The sequence below is a fragment of the Eschrichtius robustus genome, chromosome 8, assembly GCF_028021215.1.
Source record: "Eschrichtius robustus isolate mEscRob2 chromosome 8, mEscRob2.pri, whole genome shotgun sequence".
NCBI classification, from domain to species: Eukaryota; Metazoa; Chordata; class Mammalia; order Artiodactyla; family Eschrichtiidae; genus Eschrichtius; species Eschrichtius robustus.
The window spans coordinates 17,193,344-17,219,410 of NC_090831.1; the positions used below are offsets into that span (position 1 = coordinate 17,193,344).

Sequence of the window (26,067 nt, forward strand, 5' to 3'; positions counted from 1 at the left end):
TCATGCCAGCCCTTGCAGGATGGTAGTGAGGGCTTTGGCCTTCACTCTGAGTGAGAGGGAAGCCCTTTCATGGTTGAACACTGAAGGAGGAAATCTAACTCTAAAGGAAGGATTGAAATGCAAAAAGGAATAGTAAGCACAAACAATTGGTAAATATGTTGGTAATTCTAAGCCTTAGTTGCATAAAATAAGAAATAATAGTGACTAGTTTGGGACATGCAAACAAAAAAATAACCCTAAAATACAAGTCCACATTAAAGCTTACAATGAGGAAGGGATAAGGAATTTGAAACCATTCTAAAATGCTTGTGTTATTCAGGAGGACTGTAAAGCCATAGATACTTTGACTTAAGTTGAGTGTGAATTTTAACAATTTAATTATGGCCACTGAAAGAATAGAAATAGAATGTATAAATTCTAAGTTAATTGATGGGGCTAATGGGTTAAAAAAAAAAAAAAGGTACCAGTTCAGTAAAAAGTTGAAAGGTAAACAGAATAAAAAGAAGCAAAAAAAAAATCATATAAAAAGTTCATAGTAAGGTGGATTCCAAATATATCATTGATCACAGTAAATGTAAATAGACTAAACTGGCCAGTGACATTTCTCAAGTTGGATAGAACTAATAATTAAATGTAGCTTTGTGTGATATACCTAGAACATAAGGACATATAAAGAATGAAAGTAAAAGACTGGAGAAAAAATATTTCAGGCAAATAGTAATTAGACAAAAGCTGATATAACTATATTTAACAGCAGGCAAAATAGACTCTAAAGCAAAAAAGTATTATTAGGGATTGGGAAGAGGGTGGTCATAAAATGAGAACAAGGACAAGTTACTAGGAAGGTATAAGAATTATGATACACCTTACGACGTAGCCTCAGACCAATAAGACAAAGTGGATGGAATTTCACAGAGAAATTGACAAATCCACTATCAGAATGGGAAGTTATGGGGTTAAGGAGGTCAATCAGGCCACCGCAGAATGGCAGAACTACTTCCTTAAGACTTCTCAAGACGCAGGAGGGAGGAGGTATGGGGATGAATGTATATGTATCGCTGATTCACTTTGTGATACAGCAGAAACTAACACGCCATTGTAAAGCAATTATACTCCAATAAAGATGTTAAAAAAAGAAAAAGACTTCTCAGACAATCATAGTCATTTGTGGCAAACACAAACATAGAATGACATTGCCAGATTTTGCAAAATAAATTTGTAGTTTAGATAATCATTGCTCTCAATCAGGTAATTAACCTTTTTTTTTTTTTTTTTTTTCTTTCTGGTTTGACATTATAAACAATGCTATTAAGATTAATATTTAGAGAGAGCCTCATTAGCTTGGAGATCAATAATATATTGGGTTGGCCAAAAAGTTCGTTCGGGTTTTTCTATAAGGTGTTACAGAAAAACCCAAACGAACTTTTTGCCCAACCCAATAATTTTATATTATTAAGACTAGTTAAATTGAAAGTTACCTTTAGACTATATATAAAGAACTTCTTTGCTATGAAAATTAATAATGCATACAAGATTATAGGTTTAATTGCATTAGAATTTATATCTCAAAAACTGTGAAAGTACTAGTCTATATACAAATGTATAAACTACTAATTATTTTTTAAAATTTTATTGACTAGTTAGTTAGGCCTTTATAGTGGGATTCTGAGATTTTAGTTTGTCTATATCCCTAAGGGTAATAAACTTATTTCTTTTGGAAATTCTGTGGTTTGAAATTCAGTCTGTACGAAACCTAAATTACCTTGAGTCAAAGGGGTCTTATTCTCTATAATATATGTATATGCAAAGAGTTTTCCTGTTGATTAATAAATTAGTCTTAGTATTCATTATTGGAAAATGGGAAAAGGTCAGTATACCTGACAATGAACCGTTCTCTCTCCTTCAAAGAATTAATATACAGACTTATGACTCTAAATTAAATTAACAAGGCCAGTGTTTTAGGAGCCAGTGATCAGTCATGGGTAGGTGGAAACTCCATCTGTTGTTCAAAAGCGTAAGGTTCTTTGAAGAAAAAAAAAGTAAAAACTCCAAGTGATCCATTCCTAGCAAATTGTGTTTGCCTTCCCTACCCACTGTAGTTACCAAATCCCATGTGCCAGGTGGAGTTTTTGACATAAAGGACAGGAGCTTGGGAAAAGATCTAGAGGAGGTTGATGAGAAAGGTAGGTTGATAAAAGGGTCTTCTAGCAGTAATACAGGGTGTCTCAGCAATACAGCTTTGAATTACAAAGCTATATTTGATTCCCGTGTGCTGGTTTTACTCACCTCTTGTCTGTAAACAAGATTTGCTTTCAAGCTTTTTAGTTATATGTTAATTGTCCAAAAGGGAACCCATCTCAAGTTGTCATCTCTTTGATATCAGATCTGTGTGAAGGTTTAGTCTGATGTCAAGATGTAACTTTACCATTGAATCTATTCTGTAGTTGAATGTACCTGTCCTTATTTTTAGTTAGACAAATATGTAGTAACACCTCTTTTTTTTTTACCAAGTAGTCAAATATTTGACAAATTCAACAGTCTGAAATATAAATAAGAACCAGGAAAGAACTAAAAACATCCTTTGAACTTCTAGAATTGATGTCACAGTGTCCACGCACTAAAGTATAAACTTAATTTATGGGGAAGTCTCCTAGCTTGCATGTGGTTAGTCCTCTAGCTTCCCACTTAGCAGCAAGTTAGACCAAGATGAGGGGAGATAAGATCGAAAAGAGGAGACTGACACCTTAAGAATAAGATTAGGATTCTTAAAATCATCAAAATTTAAAGAAAAAGGAAAAGGAAACACAAAATTTCAAAAGATATGGTAACCTAAAGCTGTTTAATGAGTGAAGGGGCAAGCAGCGATATATACCCTACGAAGCTCTGATAGAATTACTTTTAAAATAAAGATGTGTAATAGCACAAAAGCACCACTCACTAGTGAACCATATACAAAGGTTAAGTAGAATTTTACTTCTTAAGGTATAAGTTCAGTGTGTCTTATTTATGAAACCAGAAAAGTATTGACATACAGTGTAGCAAGATTTTCGTGAAAATATTTTCTGATAGTTTTAGCACCTAAGAATATTAATTTTATTTGTCAGGGAAGTTTAGTTAGGTTGACATGCCAGGAAAATGAAGAACCGCTGTGTAAACCTGTGGATTTGTCCTCTGCTATATACATTTGCAGAAACATCCCTATGTCTGAATTTCAAATACAATTCAATTTCTAATGTATTACAAACTGTATTTAGTATCAGGGATGTTAGATAGTAATTTAATTGTGAATGTGTGTGTGTATATATTTTTAATGCGATTAATTGGCATGTTATAATAAGCTAAGTGATATTTAATTATAATTCTTTTATTCTTTACTCTAAACCAGGTAACCTATGATGAAAGCATTTGATAAGTAAATATAAATAAAAATCAGTTATTTTAATCTGTGTCACAGATTAGTAGATAAAAAGAGATTATCTTTTCCAAAAATCTTCTTTTGGGGAAGTAAACAGTTACCAAAGCAGTTTATTTTCTCATATTATCTTAAATCTTTCAGGGATGGAATTGTACATCTTTCATTTTTATAATGGAGGAAATTATCTTGTATAACAATTTCTAAGTGTGTTCTACAAATGAACCTTTTAGATTGTGTGGAATTCTACAGTGCTTTTTACTAGTATTCTGGTAATTTTGCATATTATGTAATGCTTCACACTATTTTTTAATATTTTTGCTTTATTTCTTTCCAGTTTTTTTTCTGAGCCAAAACTGCTGCACAGACAAATCTGCTTTCTTTTGTTTGTTTTTTTTACAGTTAACACTATAATGTAAGCACCTCCCATTGTTGTTTGTTCCAGCACGTGACTTGTTTCATATACCCAACTATTCTCTTATTCTTAGACGTGTGGTATTTTCCAATTTCTCTGTTTTATAAGTAACATTATCCTTGTGCATATAGCTTTACTATTTTCTTAGGATGCATTTCTGATAGTGGGTTATGAAAGGATACAGCAGTTTTGAGGCTCTTGGAATATATTGCGTATCAGCGTCTCTTGACTTATAAAGCGTTTAGGTGAACCATAGAATACACTTAAGAATCATTAGCCCAGATGTCCAGGAAAACTCATATGACATCACTCAGGGATTACAAATAGATTTCATCTCCTGTGTCTAAGAGATTTGTAGTCACTACCTGGAGCACTGTGTTACGAGGCCATAACAGGGCCACAGTTGATTACTGATGTCGTCTGTGTGTGTGGGTGGCCGGGGCGGGGGGGGGGGGGTGGGGGTGACGATCGGAGAGTTAGCTATTTGCCCTTTATACACTCCATTAGAATAACAACATTGATAATACTTTGCCTTTTGCGTGTAATTTTTTTTTTTTCGCTGTGAACTCCAAAATTGGATAAGAAGCATGCATGAGATCAAAAGAATTTGTTCTAATATAAATTTGACATTACATTTTAAAATTTGGTAATTGTGATCCAAATACACTCACCACTTTCAGAAAAATAGGCATAGATATAACCATAACTGAAGGTTCATCAGAGCTTATTTCAAAGTTTTTGTTAAAATATCTGATTTCATATAAAAACGTTTTGACTTGTTTTTATTCAGGAAGCATTGTAGATTAGTATACATTTCGCATTGTTCTGTTTTAAGCCGATGAAATTCTAATACATACTTTTTTCCTCGTTTGTTTTACATATGATTGCAAAGAAATATTTAGAAGAATTGTGACCAAATCCATATAGAAAGGAGTTATCCTGTACCCTTGACATTTCCTTAGCAGTAATGGAAACTACGGATAAATAGAACACTAGTGGTATTTCAGTAATATCTGGAAAGTAACTTAACCGTATGTAACTCATAACTAATCCATAACATATTTTCTTGTTCTTTTTAGACATTCTTCTAAATCACCAACTTTATAATTTCCCCAAAAGTAATTTTCAGTAGATTATCTGAATAGAAATTTAAAGCTCTCATCCAACTCATCTCTTGAATCATCAGTTTTATTTCTTTTACTTGTAGCCCTCAGCTGTGATGTTAGGGCGATCTTGGGGTCATTTCATCTACAAATTAAAAATTATATAAAAACATTCTTCATGTTAACAGTATAACTTATCATCGTTTCAGGACTTTAATCTCAGTCGTTTCTCATGCATTGAATTCACACAAAGTTCCTAGTGAGCAGATGTACAGAATTAGAATTTGTGAAAGATACTTTCTTCAGATAATTAAACTTAAAAAGGAATAGTTAAGTCTTGTTGTTTGCACATAGGAACCATTTTAATTATTAAGGATTCCTTTAGCCTTTGGAGTTCCTTTCTTTTTGTGTGTGTGTGTGTGTGTGTGTGTGTGTGTGTGTGTTTTAAAACTCAAATGCTGCTCTTTTGCTTTCTGACATCTTTCCAGGCTGTATTAAATAGTGTAACGTGATGCACCAGTATATACATTTCTCATAGTTTAGAATATTGAATCTCTTACTGCTTTTACCTTTCTAGTTCCCTAGTTCCTAATGCTTCACAGCCAAAACTGTGTTTTTGCACCTCCATACAATTTTATTCATCTCAAATAAGGTGGACTTTGAAAAAGCAGCAATGAGAAACCATTATTCTGGCCCTTCAGTCATTCAACAGATACCTAATGAGCATCCTCTACTTGCTGAACGTGCACGTGAATTCGTGAAAAGTAAGTTTTAAGGAGATCAAATGAAGGAAATAGCTTGAAACAGTAAAAGTTTGTAACAGTAAAATAGCTTGTAACGGTAAAATGGCTGAAGATGGGTGGAGGCTTCTGAAATAGAGAATGCCTACTCTGTGCAAGATGCTTTGTTACCATAACCAAAAAGGAGCCAAAATAATTCAGCCTGTACCTCTAGATAGTTTCAGTGGCTTTTGGTTCCAATTCCTCGGTCCTAGTCTGTGCTTGTAGTCCCTCGCCAGTACTGAGATAGGTGGAGCTTGGAGGAGTGGGTTGTAGGGGAGAGGACGAAGCAAAGGAGAAGTGAGAAGAAAATGAGAACCAGACATAGAATTGTCTGGAGATAAAAGTGGTAATGCCTTGGGGCTTTCCTGGTGGTCCAGTGATTAAGACTCTGCACTTCCACTGCAGGGGGCACAGGTTCCATCCTTGGTCGGGGAATTAAGGTCCTGCAAGCCGTGCAGCCAAAAAAAAAAAGGTAATGCCTTACATTGCTAAGGCATTTTACAGTTTACAAAGCATACTTTGGTATTGACTATATTGTTAGTTTCATGTTACAGATAAAGAAATCGAAGCCACAAGTTACTCAGCTAGCAAGTGGTAGAGAAAAGTCTAGATTCCTAAGTCTAGTGTTCATTTTATTGCAGACATTCTAGGAACAATAGGAGAATGGGTAAAACGAACTCAGATAAATTCATACAATGGAATATCACACAGCAATCAAAAGGAACAAACATGGGTGAAAACCAGTAACCTTATGCTGAGTGAAGAAAGCTTTACATTCATATACCCAAAAAAACTTTATGTAAAGATATAGAATAGACAAAACTAATCAGTGAGATGAAGTCATTGGTAACAAAGCGATGTCTTCAAGTTATTTTGAGATGCATCAAAAATATAAAATGGGGGCTTCCCTGGTGGCGCAGTGGTTGAGAATCCACCTGCCAATGCAGGGGACACGGGTTCGATCCCTGGTCTGGGAAGATCCCACATGCCGCGGAGCAGCTAAGCCCGTGCGCCACAACTACTGAGCCTGTGCTCTAGAGCCTGTGAGCCACAACTACTAAGCCCACCTGCCACAACTACTGAAGCCCCTGTGCCTAGAGCCCATGCTCCGCAACAGGAGAAGCCACTGCAATGAGAAGCTCGTGCACCGCAACGAAAAGTAGCCCCTGCTCACCACAACTAGAGAAAGCCCGCGCACAGCAATGAAGACCCAACACAGCCAAAAATAAATAAATAAAATAAATTATATATAAAAAAAAAATAAAATGGATAGAGGGATGGATAACATAAGCAAGTGTTATAAAATGTTATTATAGAATCTAGGTGGTCAGTATATGGGTGTTCACTGTACAAGTCTTTAAGTGTTCATAATAAAATGTTAGAAAAAATAAATTGTGCCTTACTTTTAGTGGTTTTGAAAATATGTGTGAGCAAAAATAAAAATTTTTTCCCAAGAAGAACACAGCAGGAGGCAGCAGGAGCTGGTAAAAGACTGAATAATATGTGAAATACTGTCTTTGGAACTCGTTAAAAATATCTTTCCATATTGTCTGTGAATGTAGCCCCACTTAAAAGCCAAGACTTATCAAACCAGAAGAGTGGGGTTGAGTGGGAAGTGGGATGGAGGACCTTTCTGGAGTGATGTGGTTAGCGTTACACAAGTAAAGCAGTTTACCAAATCTCAGTGAATTGTACACTTCATGTCTGCATTTCATCACATATAAATTTTACCTTAAAAGTAAAAAAAAAAAAAAACAAACCAGAAGTAAATATTGAATTCCAGTTAATTATACACTGCTGAAGTGTTTTGGGGTTAGGTATACTGATGTCTAAAACTTATTTTGAAATGAATCAAAAATATAAGATGAGTTGAAGATAGGTGATAGGTATGTGATATAAAACAAATTGTAGAGTGTTAATTGTGAAGTCTGGGTTATCAGTATATGGGAATTCACTATATAGTTTTTATAACTTGAAGGGGAAGAAGACAAGGAGCTAAGTAAGAGTCCAGGGTATTGAAGCAATCATCTACATAAATATTGAATTGATTAAGAGTTTTTACAGGAGTAAGTAGCAGTGAGCACACCTAGGGCCCAGATCTTGGTCTCTAATACCACTTCCCACTAAAAGAAACCAGAACTTTTTGGAAACATGGCAGATGCCAGATAAAAGTATTGTTAACAATGTAAATTTATGAAGTCGATGACTGAACTGAGGTTTCGTAAAAGAGTAGTGCTATGCTTAGGAAATATCCACTGAAATGGGACAAAGGGCCATAATGTATGTATGATTCAGAAAAAAAAATATGCATATACGTGTGTGTGTGTGTGTGTGTGTGTGTGTGTGTGTGAAAGAGAAGGAAAGACTACGAATAATAAAGCAGATGAGATAAAATGTTAACAATAGGTAAATCTGAGTAAAGCATAAATGGGTGTTCCTTGCACTATTTTTATTTTTGTAACATTTTGTAAGTTTGAAATTATTTTCCCCAAAAAGTTTATGACAGGAGTGGTGCTGGAGAGAAACAGGGTGATCCAACTTAGCTGAGGTGTTGGACAGATTCTATTCTGTGCTGTCAGGCCAAGATGAGCAGCATATTATTTTTGTTCCCAGTCTTCTAGTGTTTTATTTTCACTTTGATGTTTAAATTTTGTTCTTTGTTTTTGGCACAGTGATATTTCATTTTTAGTTCTTTTATATTATCATTGTTTTGCTCCTGTAACTGTAGTATTTTCTTCATTGAACTTTGTAGAGCTATTTAACTGAGCCATCTAATCTTTTTTTTTTTTTTTAACATCTTTATTGGAGTATAATTGCTTTACAAGAGCCATCTAATCTTAACCTTAGTTTTCACTAGGCTCTCAAGGTATTCACTGATAACCTTTGTAGTGTGGGAATTTTTATTTCTATACTTTTTAAAATCAGCTGTATTAAAATATAATTCACCCATTTCAAGTGTAGAAATCATTGTTTTTTAGTATATTCACGATCAACTTTAGAACATTTCATCACCCCAAAAAGAAACCTCCTACCCATTAGCAATCACCCCCCATTTACCCCTCTTCCAATTACTAATCTACTTTTTGTCTCTGTGGATTTGCTTATTCTGGATATTTCATGTAAATGTAATCATTTAATATGTGGCCTTTTGTAAATGGCTTCTTTTTACTTTCAAGGTACTTCCATGTTGTAGCATGTATCAGAACTGCATTCCTTTCTTTTTGCTGAGGAACATTCCATTGTATGGATATGCTACATCTTATTTTTATTTATCCATCTATCAGTTGGTTGACATTTGGGTTGTTTCCATTTTGAGGCTCTTATGCTATGGAATAATGCTTCTGTGAATAGTTGTATACATGTTTTTATTTCTTTTGTGTATATATCTAAGAGTCGAATTGCTGGGTGTATTTTCACTCTGTTTACCTTTGAGGAACTGCCAGGCTCTTTTCCAGAGCGTCTACTCCATTTTAAAATCCCACCAGCAGCGCACAAGAGTTCCAGTTACTCTACATCATGGCCAACATTTGTTATTATCTGTCTTTTTTATTATAGCATCCTAATAGGTGTAAAATGGGCCTTTCTATACTTTTAAACCCTAAAACTATGATCAGTTATTATCAATAAAATGATCTCCATCCTTTTCTAGCAGTGAGCCTGTCTCCTTATTAAATATGGAATACGTAAAATAAGTGGAAATAAGATAGTATCAGAAAAATTCTTTTCTTTTCCCATTTCTTTGTTAGCACTTCAAAATTATTTGGAGAGAATCTCAAGAGAAGTAAAAGAGATTGGAGTTTTAAAAATTGTACAGCTAGAACTCATAGTTTTTAAATGCCTGTTATAGACAGGTACATATTTAGCATCTAACCCCTGAGTCTACCATAACCGTTGATGCCACTCACCATTGCCACTGAAGTCTCCAAAGTGGCTTCAGGAGCTTTTCCCCACCTTCACCATAGCTCGGAGCCCATCATCTGCTGTCTCCTGGGAGCTCAGAGCTTCTATTAGTATTAGTTTACCACATTATAGATTAAACTGGGCTATACGGGCTCATCTGAGGTCTAACCATTGATTTTTAACATAGTTTCTACAGGAAAAATAACGACTTCTTTTTTCTCAGCCTACTAACTTACAAATGACCATTTAGGACACAACCTGATTGTAATTTGGTAACTATCTGCCCATGAGGAAAGGCAAAATAAGTTGGAGTTATTTAACCTAATGTCAGAAAGCTTTATGTTGACTTAAAGCCATCATCATGGATTATAACTTCAGTGAAGGATTATTCTCTTTATTTTAATTGCAGTTTTTTATGTTTTTAAATTGTATTTTGTTGCCATAAGTAGGAATTGATAAAGTGGGAATTGAATTTAATTTTGAATATTTCTGTGTGTGTATCAAAGGAGAGTAGAAAGAAAAACAGTATTTCTTTCTCTCATATTTTATTTTTATCACTATATCAAAGGGAAGATGCTCTTATTTTCATCTCTTCCCTAAGAGGCCCATTTTTCATGTTTGAGATGTGCATCCATATATATAGTTACTTGCCTCATGTTTTGTTTTCCTGATCAAGTTTAATTGACCTTTAAATAATAATTGTTATAGAGGATTGGATTAAAACCTGATTAATATGAGAATCGTTTATAGGTGGATTTTTTTCTTAAATGGAACTATAATAGTTTTAGATTAATTCAGTAAAAATTCCATGTCCTTTTCCCTAAAATGCATGCATTAATACCACTCCTACTGATCATCCATACACGGTATAATCCTAAGCAACTTCCTTTTTAATTTACGAAAAAATGAGTGTAATACCCTCTTTTTACCACTCATTTCATTAGGCTATTATGATGGCTGTCAAATGTACATAGGATGTAGGTTTACTTTTATTCCTTCCTCCCTCCCTTCCTTCTTTTTTCCTTCCTTCTCTGCTTTCTTTTTTTGGATGGCTTATTTCTCAGTTTTTTAATAGAAAAACTGTTGGCAGAAGGTATTCCCTAGAAATACTATGCTGATGTATCAAAATAACAGCACATCCTGGGCTTTTAGGTCGCACTTGCCTCAGGAGTCCACCAGCTATGAAGTACTGATGAAGGATGTTCTTCCTGTGCAAGACTAATTAGGCTTCCAGGTCCATGGTGTTAAATCTACAGAGGTACCTGGCTATGCCTAAAGTGCAAAGCTTGACTTGAATATTTCCAATTAACACTTTCTTTTTCAGGGGACCATGAACTTCCCCCCAGTAAATATGAACTATCATTTTGGTAATTTCTTTTTGTGTTGAATTCTTACAGCTCTCCACCCAAGGAGATGCAAGTCAGGTGATTGGACCTCTTACCGAAGGGCAGAGAAGAAATGTGGCAGTAGTGAATTCACTATATAAGTTGCACCAATCGGTAACAAAGGTAACCTTTATTTTTATTAAGTTTTTTTTGACTTAATTTCAAGTTCTTCTTTCTTCTTGCCTTAAATTTAGACAATAATGAATTATTATTTAATTTTTTGCAGAAGAATACAATGAAAATGTGATTGTAAAATAAGCTGAGGCATGAACTTTTTCTAAACAGTTTTTGATCCTGGCCTCTATTGTTTGTATGACTTTTTGTCTGTACAGGTAGTTTAAAACACATGAACTGTAGATCCTCAAGGTTGCTTGGTATAGTCAAGTTTATTGAACAGATGATTTAAAGGTAAATTATTTGTGTTTTATACCCATTAAACCACATAATTTGGTATCATATGGGTGGTAGTAAATTATAGCAAAGCTAGTAATAGTAAGAACTCGTAAGCCCTCTAACATGTCAGAAAGGTTCTACCTGTGTACAAAAAAGTGGGGGAGGAGATGCATTAAAAACAGTGAACTCGTATGATATAATCGTTGAAGACTATTTAAAGTAAAAAATAGTTTTTTTGCTATTGATCTACTAATACTTCTTAAAAAAATGACTGAATTTTAACTTGTTTGCCTTTATATATTATGTCTAAGATGAACTGTAAACATAATTATTAGGAAAGCAACACTTTCAACCCCTTCTTTGATTCTTGAGTTGCTTGTGTTTACTCTCTATTAATGATTTTCAAAATATTTGGTAAGTAGAGAGATAGTTAGAAGACCTGAAAAAGCCAAAGGTTAGATGATGTTCTTAAAACCTTGACCTCTAATATGAGCTTTTATATGCTAGATTGTATTTTAGGATAATTATAAGTGACAGTTTTTCATTTACTTAAATTTTTTAACATGTCCTTTTATCAATTAGGGGTTTTCCAAAATTTGTATTTTGCACACTAAACAAAATATATTTAAAGGGTTATTAACAGGTAAATCTCAGAAAAGTAAATAACAAAAGTAAGTGAAAAGAATATATGATATATTTTCCATTTCCTTTAATTATTACTCTAAAGAACCACAAGCAATGCAAAGTTGTATTTATATAGCCTGATTTAAACGTCTTTATTGATCATTTCAGAATTTTCATAATGTTGGTATTGATTTGTAAAAAGGGAAACGTTTGACATTTACTTGTTAAAAATTATAGTCAGCCTACAAAGGGCGATTTTTTTTTTTTTTAAGAAGTAAGTAAATATGGCTTTAAACTGACTTTTTCAAGTTAAAGCTTTATAATTAAGGAAAGCTAGCTTTTAGAAGTCTTAATGTTTCAGTTATTTGAAGTAGATATTTGCTTTATACGGGAAAACATTTTTAAACCTATCCTAACTACTAAATACTAATGGATTTTTAAAACATGTATGAGATACTACTCTAAAGTAATGATAATATTTTATATGTGGCTTGTGGAAACAGTTTTATCATGTGATGATCAAAATTAGTATTTATAAAAATAAATAACTTAAGCAAAACTATAACTGGATTTGTTCTAGGTGGTTTCCAGTCAGAGCTCATTCCCACCAGCAGCTGAGCAAACTATAATTTCAGCCCTAGAGGTAAAAGAATGTAATTTAATCTTTGACTCTGTAGATCGGAATAGGTTTTAGAATTATTTGTTTGGATGAGTGGGAGATGTCACATTTTAAAAATAATTCAGAATCTTCTCCATATGCCAGAAGTAGCATGTTGATGATTATCCTAAAGAGAGAGGCTACATGTGTGTTTATATTTTTCTAGAATTTAAAAATAGACCCTGTTGGTGTCTACAGATTGTGTTGCACTTATAATAATTGTATCATAAGCAAGAGAAGCAAGAGAGTTATAAGTATTCACTGTGTCTTAGGGCAGTGCAGCCCAGTATTATCCCAGTAAAGCAGTGGTTCTCCACCAGGGCGATTTTTGTCGCCTATGGGACATTTAACAATATCTGGAAACATTTTTGATTGTCATGACCTGGAGTGGGGTGCTCCTGGCATCTAGTGCCAGGGATCCTGTCAAGCATCCTGCATTGTACAAGCCAGCTCCTCACAACACAGAATTATCAGGCCCTAAAATGTCAGTTATGCCAAGGCCTGGAAACTCTACTAAGGCCACATAGTAAAATAAAGACTCTGGAGCTCAACTGCCTGTGTATGAATCCCATCGCAGCTATTTAACTAGCTGTATGACCTCAGACAAGTTAATAAGTTTTCTCTTGCCTTAGTTTCTGCATCTATTGATATAAAATGGTACAGTATACCTACACAAAGGTAGTAAATGTCAACTATTAGATTGAATTTAGATCACTTGGGTAGAGTTAAGAGAGAGAAAGAGGGAAGGAGAAAGAGAGATGGTCTACCACCAGTAAACTCCAAGGAGAAATATTTAGAGAGTAAAGAGGATACAAAGAAAGAACAATCATTGAGGAAGAAAATCGGGAGAGGACAGTGTCACAAGTCCTGAAGGAGAAGGGAAATTCCGAGGTCAAGTGCTGTCCATGGGTGACATGGATGGGGATTTAACAGGCTGCAAAACTTAAGGACACTAAATTCATATATGAGGTAGGAGGAGACAGTCTGTTTTCCTCCAACATAGAAAAAGTGCACTTGGATGTTTTCTCTGAATCCTTTTCTTTTTCCCAGTGTGCTTATCTCATTATGATGAAGTGGTATTAGAGCTACCATAATAAAAATAATTGTTTTTAGTTAAGAGTTGTCCAGTTTATTGACAAAAAATACTGTAAAATCGGGCCAATAAGACAAACCAAAAGGTTTGTTTTATTATTGCTTCCAGGCAGGGAATACATGTAGTCTTTTTTTTTCAATATATAGTTACTCATTTGTCTTTATCTTCTGGCCATAGCTGTCAAACATTTTTTGATCACTACCCAAGATAAATAACATTTTACATTGTACCCCATACATACTATATAAGCATTTATAAATATTTACACATATATAATTGTGTATGTATAAAATATGCATCTATACACATGGTTTGAGAAAGTCCATTCTGTAGGTTCAGAAAGAGTTGCCTACACTTTGCCTGATGATAAACGTCTCCTGGACAAGTCAAAAATAGAGGTTCTTCAGACACTAATTCAGTGTTGGGTAGACTTTCTGAATTTGTATTTTTAACTTACAATAAAGGTTATTCCTCATATTAGTCACTTTAGGCCGGGGGTTGAGGCCAGTGCAGGGGAAATTGCCCTCATCTTGAGCTGTGGCCTTCACTCTGAGGTTTGCTCACCAGGACCGGTGTCTGATGTTGCTGGGCACCGCAGTTTGCTGAGGCGTCGCCAGTTTTGCCTTTGAGAACTGGGTAAGAGAAGACTACCGGTCTGTTCACGGCCCTCTTGCAGTGACCCTGTCAACTTGAGACCGAATTTCTTATGTTAACAGACCTCAGTGAAACAGTTTTAGCCTTGCTTTTTAATTAAGTTTCATTAAAAATCTTTATGGCGTAAGTGAAGAACAAACAGAATCCTCTGACTCAAAGAAAAAAAAGAGAATCTTGAATTTTCATAAAATTGTAGGAAACTTAGTGCATCACTTTGAACTAGGATGTTACAGTGCATAAGTGCAACCCAAGAACCAAAAATCTGTATGCTTTTATTATTTGATGGAAAAGATATTAAACATACTTCTTTACTTACTAAAAAATACAGGTAGACACATAATAGTCTCCTCTACCTTGTTGAGATTTTATCCAAAATTAAGTGTTACTTTAGGTTCAAAGTTCATCATCTCATATTACAAGCATTATCTCCTGTCATGGATGACATAATTAATATTAATGATTTTACATTTAGAGTCATTTCATTATAACCACCTCAGCTATAAGTAGCATTTAAACACTTTAGCCCAATAATTCTGATCCATTTGTTACTGAGATCATCTTGTGCAGATAGTATATTATGAAGTTTATATATGACAGTTCTCCCTTATTGTGTGGGTTTGATGTTCTATATATGGGAATAGTCTGCATTGTTGAGGCTTCAGTATTTTTGTAATCTTTGCGATTTTAGGCAAGCACTTCCCTGCTTTGTAAAGAGCTTATGAAATATAATCTAGTATCCTCTCTCAGTTTCCTCTGGTAGTTATTAATCCTCTACCCATCCTTTACATGAAGGCATTCCCCCCAATGCTCTCTTCTCTGTTTTATATTTTCCATAAGTGGGAAACCTCACCCAGCTGTAAAGTTCTCTGTGTACACCATCATATCATAATACAGATAGAGGCAGTTTTATTTCTTCCTTTCTGGTCTTTATGCCTGTTTACCATGCCTTGTTTCACCTGCTAGGACCTCCAGTACTATGTTGCCTAGAGCAGGTGAGAGTGGACTTGTCTACTTGTTCTTGACCTGGGGGAAAGCACTCAGTGTTTATTTTACTACTTAAAGGAGGATATTTTAAACAAGTTCTTTTCTATTCCTGGTTTACTGAGACTTTTTAAAATTGTAAATGGTGGTGTTTCATCAAATAGCTTTTTCTCTATAAAATGATCATATGGTTTTACCTCTTTATTCTGTTAATACAATACAGGAATTTATTTTCAAATATCAAACCAGCCTTGATCATGATGTATTAGCCTTTTTATGTGTTCTTGGATTTGATTTACTTAATTTTTGTTAAAGTTGTCATAAGGATATTGGTATATAGTTTTCTCTTTTGTAATTCTTTGTCTGGTTTTGGAAGTGTTTCCTCCTTTTCTATTTTCTGAAAGAATCTGTGTAGAATTTGTATTGTTTTCTCCTTAAATGCTTAGTAGAATTCACCAGTGAAGCCATCTGGGCCTGTATTTTTTTGTAGGAAGTTTATAACTACAAATTTAATTTGTTTGATAGATGCAGGACTATTCAGGTTATTTTTTTTCTGGAGTGAGCTTTGATACTTTGTGACTTAAGGTATTTTTCTATTCATCTAAGTTATCTAATTTGTCAGAATAAGGTACATAATATTCTCTGTCCATTTAATGTCTATAGGACCTATAGTGATAACCTCTTCTTCATTTTTTATACTGATGATTTGTGTTCTCTTACCTGTTTTTTTTCTTTATCAGTCTAGCTGTGGGTTTATCAATTTCATTGCTCTTTTCAGAGAACCAACTTTTGGCTTTATTAATTTTCTCTACTGTTTGTCTTTCTGTTTCACTCATTTCTGCTTTTGTCTTTTTTTTACTTCTTTATTTATTTATTTATTTTATTTATTTATTTATTTATTTATTTATTTCTGGCTGTGTTGGGTCTTCATTTCTGTGCGAGGGCTTTCCCTAGTTGCGGCGAGCGGGGGCCACTCCTCATCGCGGTGCGCGGGCCCCTCACCATCGCGGCCCCTATTGCTGCGGAGCACAGGCTCCAGACGCGCAGGCTCAGTAATTGTGGCTCACGGGCCCAGCCGCTCCACGGCACGTGGGATCCCCCCAGACCAGGGCTCGAACCCGTGTCCCCTGCATCGGCAGGCAGACTCTCAACCACTGCGCCACCAGGGAAGCCCTTTTTTTACTTCTTATTTTGGATTTTCTTTGCCTTTTTTTGTTTCTTTTTTTGAGACCTTATACCATTGATTTTTAGACGACCCCCCCCCCCCCAAAATTTAAAGTTGTAAATTTCCCTCTAATTTTGTTATGTTGTGCTTTTATCTTAATTCAGTTTGAAATATTTTCTATTTCCTTTGTGATTTCTTCTTTGATTCATGGTTTTTTCTTTTAATTTCTAATTTTTTGTGGTATTTCTAGATACCTTATTGTGTTCTTTTTTTTAATCACTTTTTTTATTGAAGTATAGTTGATTTACAATGTTGTGACATTAATTTCTAATTTAATTCTGTTACCATCAGAAAACATATTCTGTATGATTTCAGTCCTTTTTATTGAGTATTATGGCCTAGCATGTGGTCTGTCTTGATGAATGAACCATGTGTGCTTGACAAAAACATGTAATCTTCAGTTGTTTAGTATCATTCTGTAAATATCAGTTAAGTTGTAGTGATGTGTTCAGATTTTATATGCCTCTACTGGTATTTTATGTAGTTCTATCAATTGCTGAAAGATGGGAATTAGAATTTTCTATGATTGTGAACTTGCTTATATCTCCTTTTCATTCCATTGATTCTTGACTCCTCCGTTTTGAAGCTCTATTACTAGTTGTGTTGAAGCTCTGTTATATAAGTATTTATCATTTTTATGCCTTCTGATGAACACCCTTTGTCATTTTGACATATCCTTCTTTAGCTTTAATACTTACTGTCATGCATTGTTTTATCTGATATTAATTTAACTACTCTATCTTCTTCTGAACATTTACTTTCAACTCCTCTGTGTCTTTATTTTTTTCAATACATCTCTTGAAGACAGTATACAGTGGGTCTTGCCTTTTTTCTGTTCTGATAATCTCTGCCTCTTAATTGGAGTGTTTAATCCATTAACATAGTATAATTATCAATAAGGTTTTATTTAGGTATATAGTTTTATTATTTGTTTTTCGTTTGTCCCCTCTGTTTTATTTCCTCTTTTCCACCTTTGCTGCCACCTTTTGGATTATTTGATTATTAATTATTTTTTTAAATTTCATTTTAATTTATTTCTTAGATTTTCACCTATACCTCTTCTTCATTTTCTTTTTAGTTGTTCTTGTGTGGATATATGCATCCTTAACTTTCCACAGTCTTTTAGAGTTAATATTGTACCGTGTCACATAAAATATAGAAACTTTGCATTTACTGAAGTACATTTACATCTAATTGCATGTAGTGTAATTTTTTCAGTTTAACATTTCCATTTTGGTTCTTCTTTACATTTTCGGTCACTCTGCTGAGATTTCCTATTACTTTATTTATTATGGGCATTTTTTTCTCTACCTCACTGAGGTTCTTGCCTGATAATTGTAGAGTCTGGATCATTTCACAGTTGGCAGCTATTGATTGTCTTTTCTCTTTACAATTGACATCTCCTAGCTTTTTGTATGAGTCATTTTAATATATCCTAGACAATGTGAGCGTTGTGTTGTATAGACTCAGTATTTTTATATATTGCTCCTAAAAATGTTGACCATTGCTTTAGCAGTTAATTAGCTTGTTTAGACTCAAATTGTGTACTGTCAAACCTGCAGTTGGCTGTGTCTCAGATCTCAGCATAGTTCTTTAAGCCTTAGTTGCAAGCCATTTGTAGTTTGCCTTGCACACGCATGGTCAAGCCAGCTGAAGACTAGTGCTGAGTTCACACATAGAAAAATAGGCTTTCTTCTTCTCTGGCTCTCTCCTTTCTGAGGTTCCCCTCTCACTCTCCAGCAGCCCTGGTTGAACCAGGGCTCCTTCCCCTTGTTCCTTTGACCTGAAAGAATGCAGGATTGGTTTGGTTTGGTTTGGTTTGGTTTGGTTTGGTTTTTCTCTCAAGAGTTTTAGCCACCCAGCCTTGCCACTACCATGACTATAGTCACTCTCAGGGCAGAATCACAAAAAAGGGAAGACTCAGTCTCTTCTGGTTGCTATATATTTATACACCCCTCTAAAACTAATTGCATTTTTCTATCTCCAGAAGCCTCCAGTAGGTTTTTTTGTTTTGTTTTTGGTATTTTTCCATGATTATTTGTAGGAGGATCTGTAGTTAGGTACTCACTCCTTCATACTAGCGTAGAAAAGTTGCCCTTCCTTCTTGAAATCTCCTATTTATTTTCACCGTATTCCAGGATCTCTTCCTACTTCTCTGCCCAGTGGCAACGTATTGATATAACCAAAAGCTCATTGGAGTCGAATGCACCTAGAAAATCCCAGCTCTTCTACTTGATGGCTTTGGACAACCTCCTTAACTTGACTTTAGTTTCCCTATCTACAAATTACTTTAGGTTCCACATCTGTAAGTTAGAGATTTTTGTAATTCTTAGAGGAAGGAATAATTGAGTTTTCAGTGGGATGATTACTTGCGAAGCCCATAGCACAGTATCCAGCACATGACCTATACTAAATACGTGCTATTACCCCTCTTAATCCGTCAAAGGTTCCTCTTCTGGATGACCTTAAAATAGCATTTGGCCTTATTCTACAAATCATCCTCTGGGATCTCATTGACTCTTTTGGCTTCATCTCCCTTCTTAAAAGTCAAAGACAACCATATCTAGGCAAAACTTGCCAGAAACTACAGCTGTAAAGATCTCAGCACCTACTGGATAGCCCATGTGGATTTCCTCATAAGTCCTTCAAACTCGTGTCCAAAACTGAACTCATTATTTTCTCCCTCCGTCCCTAAATCAGCCAGCAGCTTCCGCATTTACACATTCAGTTGATAATGCCACCAAGTCATTAAAGAAAAAAAAATCTGAGTGTACCCTTCAGTCTTTACATTCCGTATTTCTCACATCTGATTCCCAAGTCCTCTGTTTCCTTTCCCAGTGTCTCCACCCTGTCTCCTCATCTCTGTTCCTGCTGCCTCTGATTTGGTTCAGGCACTCACCACTCACCACTTTGCATCTATACTCCTACTGTATCCTCCTGACTTTAGTCTAATTTATCTACTCTGCCGTCCAGCATGATTTTTCCCCAATTCAAAGCTTTAACCACGTTTTTTTTTTTCATTGCTTAAAACCCATTGTTGGTTTCCTAGTCCCTTCAGGATATATTCCCATCTCCTTAGCAGCCTGCGCGGAGTACGTCTGCTCTCTGTCTCTGTTCCACATAGGCAGCCACCTCATACTCTGTCTGTGTTGAACACCTGCAGTTCCCCAAATGCGTCAACTTCCCCAGGCTCCTGTGCCTTTGACATATGGCCCCCACCAGCCTCCCACCCTCCCCCAACACACACACTTGGTTCTTAACCCATTTTGATCTTTGAAATTCAGTTCACGCAACACCTTTTGTTTTTTAAATCCTTTCAGTATAAGTTGGGTGTCTCTCCCATAGCACTCTGTAGAGCACTGATATCACTACAACTTGTTACCTTTTGTCACTAGACTGTGAGCTCCCTGAGGGCAAACTGTAAGTGCATACACACACACACACACACACACACACACACACACACACACTCCTTCTCTCTTTTTTTTTTTTTTGTTTGTTTTTGTTTGTTTGTTTTCATCCTTTATTTCAGTAAGGAGAGCCAAGGGATTGAGGGGAGAGGGCTTAGAGAGAAAATGCGGAGCGCATGTCTCCCTCAATCCTGTATGCATGTTTATTTTTATCGGAGATTAAGGGCTGGAGATGATGTTTAGGAATTTAATGAATAAGGGTCCTATTTAACCTTTTCTCACTGATTTCAGTCATTTGTATGAGCCAGAGTCATCCATCTTCATTGTATGTAATCATGACTGAAGCACATATAATATACTTAAAATTTAGATTTTGAATGTTTACTGAGGCCCAGTCATGTTTTCACACTAAAAACTTATAACTAAGGCCTAGGGTCTTATATAACCTAATTGATAATTATACCTCACAGGAGAACAGTTTCTCAACCTTAGCACTATTGATGTTTTAGGCTGGGTAGTTCTCTGTCGTGGGGGACTCTCTTGTGCACTGCAGGATGTTTAGCAGTGTCTCTGTGCTCTGTCCACTAGATGCTAGCAGCAAACCCTTACCCCACCCCGGTCGTGACAATCAGAAGTGTCTTGAAACATTGCCAGATGTCCTCTGGGGAGCAAAACTGCCCCCAGTTGAGACTCACCGCTGTAGAACTCTAAATAGAAATCTAATCCATGAAAAGGCTAACTGTTTTGCCCTCTAAGAATCACTGATATATTTATTATATTCAGTCTGGTCAAAAGCATATGATGTTGTTCCAATTTTGAAGAATTACTTTTGGTCTTGCCTCAGTCTTTTCAGAAACTTTAAAAAATGTGTTCCGCAAGAGGGAGGGGATGTGGGGATATATGTATACGTATAGCTGATTCAGTTTGTTATACAGCAGAAACTAACACAACGTTGTAAAGCAACTATACTCCAATAAGGATGTTAAAAAAAATAATATAAAGAATAAATGAATGGAAATTAGAAAAAAAAAAAGTGTGTTCATGTGATCTTTGCTTTATAAGTGGCACTACCCCTCTCTTCTTCTTTCTCCAGGGGTTCATTTGAGCATTAAACTTTTTGAAAATATGAGAAAAGTGGTGGAGTTGAAATTTTTCAGTGCCATGTTCTACATATTTTAAGCTTTAAAAATCATTACTGACAGCAGTTAGGAGAAGAGCAGACTTCTGTTGGGTATTATAGTTAAACTGTATATAGTTTGAATTTGATATAATGTGAAAACTTTTAGTCAAAATGCTTCTCATATTTCAGATTCTTTTGTGTTTGATCTATTTAAAGTTTGCCTCTCCTTAATTTAATCTTCTTTTCAGGAGGTCCATGTTCTTACGGGAAATGCCGTGCAACCCTTGCTGACTTCCGTGGGAGATGCTATAGAGGCCATCATCATCACTATGCATCAAGAAGATTTTTCTGGGTAATGACTTCCAACCAAAGTTTTCACTAACCTTCAGTACATTTGTTTTTCATTCCCACCTCCACCTCTACTCCCTAAGTCTCTACCAATCTAGAACCTTGTTCCTCTTGTGATGGGGTTGGCCTCCATCCTTATCCTACTTTATTCGTTGAGCACCATTAGCAGATTAAATTTTTTCAGTTCTTCTTGTCATCATTTCTCTCCTGTCATTGAAACATGGAACCATTAACATCTGCGGGACACTCAGCTTGGCACTTCAGGACATTTGGTACCATCTCCTCTTTGCAATTATATCTTTTTCCTTACTTCTCACAAATAGGCTGTACTTGAGCCTCTGGTATTGGCACGGTATTCCTTGTATAAAATGTCCTGCCTCTGTCACTCTGCTAGTCCGATTCCTGCTCTGGGTTTGAGGGCAAGGTCCTGCCCAACCCCCTGCAAAGATGATTTTCCTTTGTCAGAGTCTTGTGGCAGTCTAATCTGGTCATGTCACTCCTAGCCATAAGCACTTTGGTATTATACCACAGTTCTTTCATATGTGTACTGCTTATCCATATCATGTGTGTCTTGAGAATAAGAATCATAGTTCCTAGCTTAGTGTTTACTGAAATCTTTTTAAGTAAAGTAAAATGGTTTTGACTTAGTGTATTAGAAAACTGTGGAGAATTTGAAATAGTTATTTGCACATGCTTAGTGTGATTTTTTTTAAAAAACTTAACCATACTCTAGAGCTAAATATTCATATATTAGTGTAGATATGTGTTTTTTATTCCTAGTTCATAGTTAGTTACTATTTTTTAACTGCCCTGTTTCTTTATGTTCATGTTGTTTAATAGTGTATCTACTTTATTAAATTTCTAGCCACTAGTCTAGCTGTTCGTAGAAAAATTATGTGATTATTACACTGTCTTTTAATTTTTCAAATCATTTATTATTTCATTTACAAAGTATCTTTTGAAAGGTGAAAAGGTCAGTCTCTATTTTTAATAATGGTATGAAGCACAGAAGGGTAAAGTGGATTCTACACAAAAATGCTGTAGTATTTGGAGACAGGAATATAAAACTGCTGATTACCAGTATTTGGGAGGAAATGAATTGTGTTCAGAAATGATCCGAAATGTCCCAGTTAGACCAATCATCAGTGCCTCTGAGAAGGAAGCATAACTGGAGTGATTTTTGAAGGCTTGTTCTAATGAGTGGTCAGGTACTTACTTGAGTAATTGTATTGATGAGCCACAGCTGGTGCCTGCAGCTGACACATTAGACATTAAAAGTTGGTTTCCCAAGTAGATATGTTTTTATTAGTTTGCTTAAATACTAGTGAGCCAGATTGGTTCTTTAACTGACAGGTTGCCACAGGTATGCGGCATTATTTTAAGAGGTACAACATTGTCCTCAATTTTTTTCCCCAGATGGCCATTAATGGCTCCACTTCAGCTCAGTCTCTCTGTACAGCAGACATTTGAGGTTCCACTGAAAGTTATTTTCCATGCATGGCAGTACAGGAGTGTGGAGCATTCATGGCAGGAATTTTCCCACTTTCTAGAACCTTGTTATTAGTAATTCTGTCATGTCATTTCATATATGTATGGCTTATATGAAATATAAGGTGACATTGGATGAAACTATTCAGCAAGTGGAATCACTTTTATAGTAGGGCCATCTTCCGGGATCACACTTGGAAAAATAATAATGAATACCTGCCCCTCCAAGCCCTTCACACCTATTCATGGTAAAAGGAATAAATCAGGTTTACCTTCTAGGCCAACCTTATTTGTAGTATGATTACAGAATCCCCTGCTAATTAAAAAGTAATCCTCAACACACTTTCCTGGTATTTTAAATGTATTTAGTGGGACCTGTGTGTTTCTTTCCAAATTAGATAAAGCTTAAATTGTAAATGTCTGACATAGTACATTGATTGAAATTCTGTTATTTAATGTAAAATGACTCGTGTCTGATATCAGCTTTGCATGGGAGAGGGAAGTCAGTAACAGTAGGAGGACCCTAGATCCTTGAAGTGGTGGATGAGCACCTCTGAGGAGGGGAGAACACACACTGACCCCAGAACGACTGGTGCCACTTCTCAGGCGTGTGTTTGTTTAGTCCTTCTGCCTTCTGCCTCTGTATGCGGGCTCTCATGACAAAGACCGTGACATTTCTGCGCACTTTATCAGTTGAGAACCTCTTACTAAAAGGTTTGACATAACTGGGAAAACTGAGCTTTAGCAATTGCCAAGCAAGGTTTATATTCTAGTAAATTTAAGTCAAACTTCTAATCCATGCTGAGAATTGATAATACATATTTCAGAATTTTTCTAATAGATCATTTTAGTATATCATTTTCTAATCCTCAAGGAAATCATACCTCCTAACCAGATTAGAATTCTTGAAACAATCCTCCAGAGTAGTACCAAGATAATGACAGTGCTTTTGATAAAGCGTAAGATTAGAAAGGGATTGGTACCTTTTTTTTTTTTTTTTTTTAACCTAGCCTTTTGGACTGACAAAACCTGAATAAAGATAGGCCATGATGGTCTGAATCTGGCAAAACCAAACCCCACGTGAAGATTGCCATCTCTTACTAAGGCTGTCCCTGTACTCTGTACCAAGCAGCATTCCACCCTATGATATTGCAAACAGCAGTGTTCCACCATGCCCCCCTCAGTGGCCTTGCCATAGTTAGGACATTCTTTCTTACACCTGAACAAAGTCTCTTCCTGCTGGAACGTAGCATGCTTTCCCTATTTCTATCTGCTCTCTGGATGTGGAAGACCTTTGGTTAGCGTCCCATTTATAATAACCATTGCTGTATTTTAAAATAATTAAGTTCACCTCATTCTCTTGCTCTAGGCATTTGAATCATATCTGTTGTTCTTCCCTAGACCATTGCCAATTTCTCTGCCTCATTCTCAGAAGTATGATTTATTTTTTGAAAAAAGATTCAGCATTATATAGCCAGTGATCTCACTGGCTCGCTAATTAATATCAGGTGATTTCTAATTTTGGCATAACTCTTCTTTCCTATAAATATTGCACATTCTTTTCATATATTCTTTAAAGAGCAATTATAAACACTTATAAATTATAAATAGTATTTCATGGAACATCAGCTGGCATCATCTGTTGATCCAAATTAAAGCCTTTCCAAACATCATCTGGGAGGAAAAAATTGCATACCATGTGTATTGTTACATAACCAGTTCCACAGTCAGAATTCTACTATTGGACTGATTGGATTAAATAGCACAAGAGCAGAGATATCTTTGCCAAGAATCTGTTTGGGGAAGGCAGCATTTTCTGTTGCTACAAAGTGTAAGATCCTATTTCAGTATCTAATATTGATTTATTCACTAACCAGGCAAACCACGTGAGTGGATGGAGAGGCGTAAAGCTGGAAGAGACCTTGAGAGGTCAGAGTGCATAAGGCACTTCTGCAAATCATCCAAGACAGATGGTTGTCTGTTTCACTTTTAATAGTCTTTTGGTACATGGATTCCAAGATTCTTTCAGTCATCTTCCTAGCATCCTAAAACAGTCTTTAGAATATAATCTAAACATTGTTTTATGCTCTTTAACTTTTAGCAAAAATAAACAATGCCTCTCTTACCTTTAAAGTAAAAAATTGCTTAGGAGTGAAATAGCAGGCAGAGGGGGAGACAAATATCAAATAGTGCCTTTTAGTGTACTGGCTGATTTTTTCTTTTGCAGATCATTACCCGGTTCAGGAAAGCCTGATGTTCCCTGTTCTCTCTACATGAAGGAGCTTCAAGGTTTTATTGCCAGAGTTATGAGTGACTACTTTAGACATTTCGAATGCTTGGATTTTGTCTTTGACAACACTGAAGCTATTGCCCAAAGAGCCATTGAACTTTTTATCCGAAATGCCAGTCTCATAAGACCTCTTGGTGAAGGTGGGAAAATGCGTCTTGCTGCTGATTTTGCACAGGTAAATTGATGCATAGCTACAAAGGGGAAAATGTTTCAGCCTCAGTATTATCCATTAAATAAAAGACCATCTATGGTCTTCAGTTTTTTAACTGAAGAAACTTTTTAACATGAAAAAAGTAAATCTAAACCTAATTGGTAAAAAAGGAAAGAATTTAAAGATACTTTCATACCAGCTTTTTTTACTTTGTCTTTAACAAAAGGATCATCAGTCATCTTTGATATTTCAAGGTTAAGCCAAGTAGTTTGTTCCACAGTAGAGCAGCATTTCCCATTTTTACATAACATGGGGCTTTCTCACTATTTTATTATCCCACCAGCTCAGTACTGATAAGAATAATTGATTAACCTTGTTGGAAAATAATATAGACAATGAAATTTATCCTTCAAACAGTAGAAAGGGGCTGTCTGTTGTCATGTAAAGAGAAAGATCTCTGACACATGCATGGTCCTCCAGGGCGGTGTTCTAATTCATTTAGAAGCACAGAGGACCAGGTGAATTATTTGATCCCCCTCTGTTAAATAAGAGTACCTTTCTTGTGCATGGCCACCTTGAAGTCATTCCACGCTATCTGATGTGAATGAGGTAGAGTCACATTAAAATAGCAGAAC

At 35.6% G+C, this 26,067-nt stretch overlaps 1 protein-coding gene across 1 annotated transcript in view; it reads left to right on the forward strand.

The window, feature by feature from the left end:
* Positions 1-26,067, forward strand: part of COG5 (component of oligomeric golgi complex 5) — a 296,956-nt gene that overhangs the window by 247,325 nt on the left and 23,564 nt on the right. Inside the window, exons 15-18 of the mRNA XM_068550382.1 lie at positions 11,010-11,120; positions 12,595-12,657; positions 21,404-21,507; positions 25,219-25,456. Of these exons, the coding sequence (XP_068406483.1) occupies positions 11,010-11,120; positions 12,595-12,657; positions 21,404-21,507; positions 25,219-25,456 (516 nt within the window). The remainder of the gene's footprint in view (positions 1-11,009; positions 11,121-12,594; positions 12,658-21,403; positions 21,508-25,218; positions 25,457-26,067) is intronic.